Source organism: Pteropus vampyrus, unplaced genomic scaffold (genome assembly GCF_000151845.1).
Source record: "Pteropus vampyrus isolate Shadow unplaced genomic scaffold, Pvam_2.0 Scaffold320, whole genome shotgun sequence".
Taxonomy (NCBI): domain Eukaryota; kingdom Metazoa; phylum Chordata; class Mammalia; order Chiroptera; family Pteropodidae; genus Pteropus; species Pteropus vampyrus.
Window position 1 is genome coordinate 285,390 of NW_011889101.1, and position 1,278 is coordinate 286,667.

General features: G+C 62.1%; 1 protein-coding gene across 1 annotated transcript in view; it reads left to right on the forward strand.

Moving 5' to 3' along the window:
* LOC105303892 (transcription factor IIIB 90 kDa subunit-like) overlaps positions 1-1,272 on the forward strand; it is a 30,934-nt gene extending 29,662 nt beyond the window's left edge. Inside the window, exon 5 of the mRNA XM_023521862.1 lies at positions 53-1,272. Coding sequence (XP_023377630.1) covers positions 53-327 — 275 coding nt within the window. The 3' untranslated portion in view covers positions 328-1,272. The remainder of the gene's footprint in view (positions 1-52) is intronic.
* Positions 1,273-1,278: the final 6 nt, after the last annotated feature.

A 1,278-nucleotide genomic window follows, 5' to 3' on the forward strand; every position in this document is an offset into this window, starting at 1 on the left:
GGGTCTCCACGGGCCTGTGGCCTGGGCGGCGTGCTCCTTGACCATCCTGCAGACATGCTCCTGGACCTCAGCGACCTGCTCCAGGTAGACCGTTCCCTCCCCGCGGGCATCCGAGCTGTCTGGTCGGGAGGGTTCGAAGGCAGAGGGCGGGAGGGCGTGCTCTTCGCTGGGAGGCAGTGGACGCGGGCCACGGTGGTGTCCTCGCCGGCGGCCCGGTCTCAGCACCCGTGGAAAGGCCCAGGGCACTCTGTCCCGGGCTTGGGAGATTCTCAGTGGCTTCACGTGCATACCTTTTATAGAGTATCAAAACCCGTATTTACTATTTAGAGGAATTTGCTTTTTAGGTCCCGGGAATGCGTTTTTCTGTAGAATCTTTCATTTCCAAAGGACTGAACATGATGGAAAGACCCAGTAAGAGGGACCTCTGTGGACGGGACACTCGGGGGCCGGGGCATTGCCAGGCGGGACTGTCGAGGTCCTGCTGTGTCCCTGGTGGTGGCACTGGGGCAGGCTTGGCCCTGCGCCCTGGGGCTGGGCCCTCGGTGACCGCCGCACTGAGGACTTGGAAAGAGAAACAGTGTCATTGGAACCAGGCATGAGGACAGTGTGAGACTTTGAGCAGGGAGCAGGGTCACCCCAGATGGGCATGGACCTTTTGCTCCGGGCTGTGGTGCCCCCAGGACGGCCCAGCAGGTGGACTTGGACCTCAGCCAGAAGCCCCTTGTGCTCTGTCCTCCCAGCTGTCTTCATAAATAGCATCTCTCAGAAGTCCCGCTGGAATACTCCAGGGTCGAGCTAAAAATAGCTCACTGGAATTGTGAGAGGCCAGCGTGCCATGTGCCGTGCTGGTTCCTGGCGAGGCCACACGGGCCAGCTTGCATCCGGTGACTCCTGAGAGGGACAGGAGTCAGGCCAGGCGGGATGCCTGCTGGAAGGAGGGGCTTCTAGTAGTTTTTCACATGACGTGATTGGAGATGGGAGACCAGTCAGGTGTCCAGGTGGACGACGGAGATGGCGGGAGTGTTCCTGCTCACCTGGCCAGAGCAGGGAGCCTGCGAGCTCAGGCTGGACACACGCTCGGGCCAGGTGTGGGCACCCGGTGGGCTGAGGCCTCCCCCGGGGGCTGACATGCCAGGGGCTGACCATCTAGACCAGGGGTTCCCGGTACCGGTCCACGTCCTGTTAGGAACCAGGCTGCACAGCAGGTGAGCGGTGGGCGAGCGAGCGAAGCTTCATCTGTGTCTGCAGCCGCTCCCCAGCGCCGGCATCACCGCCTCA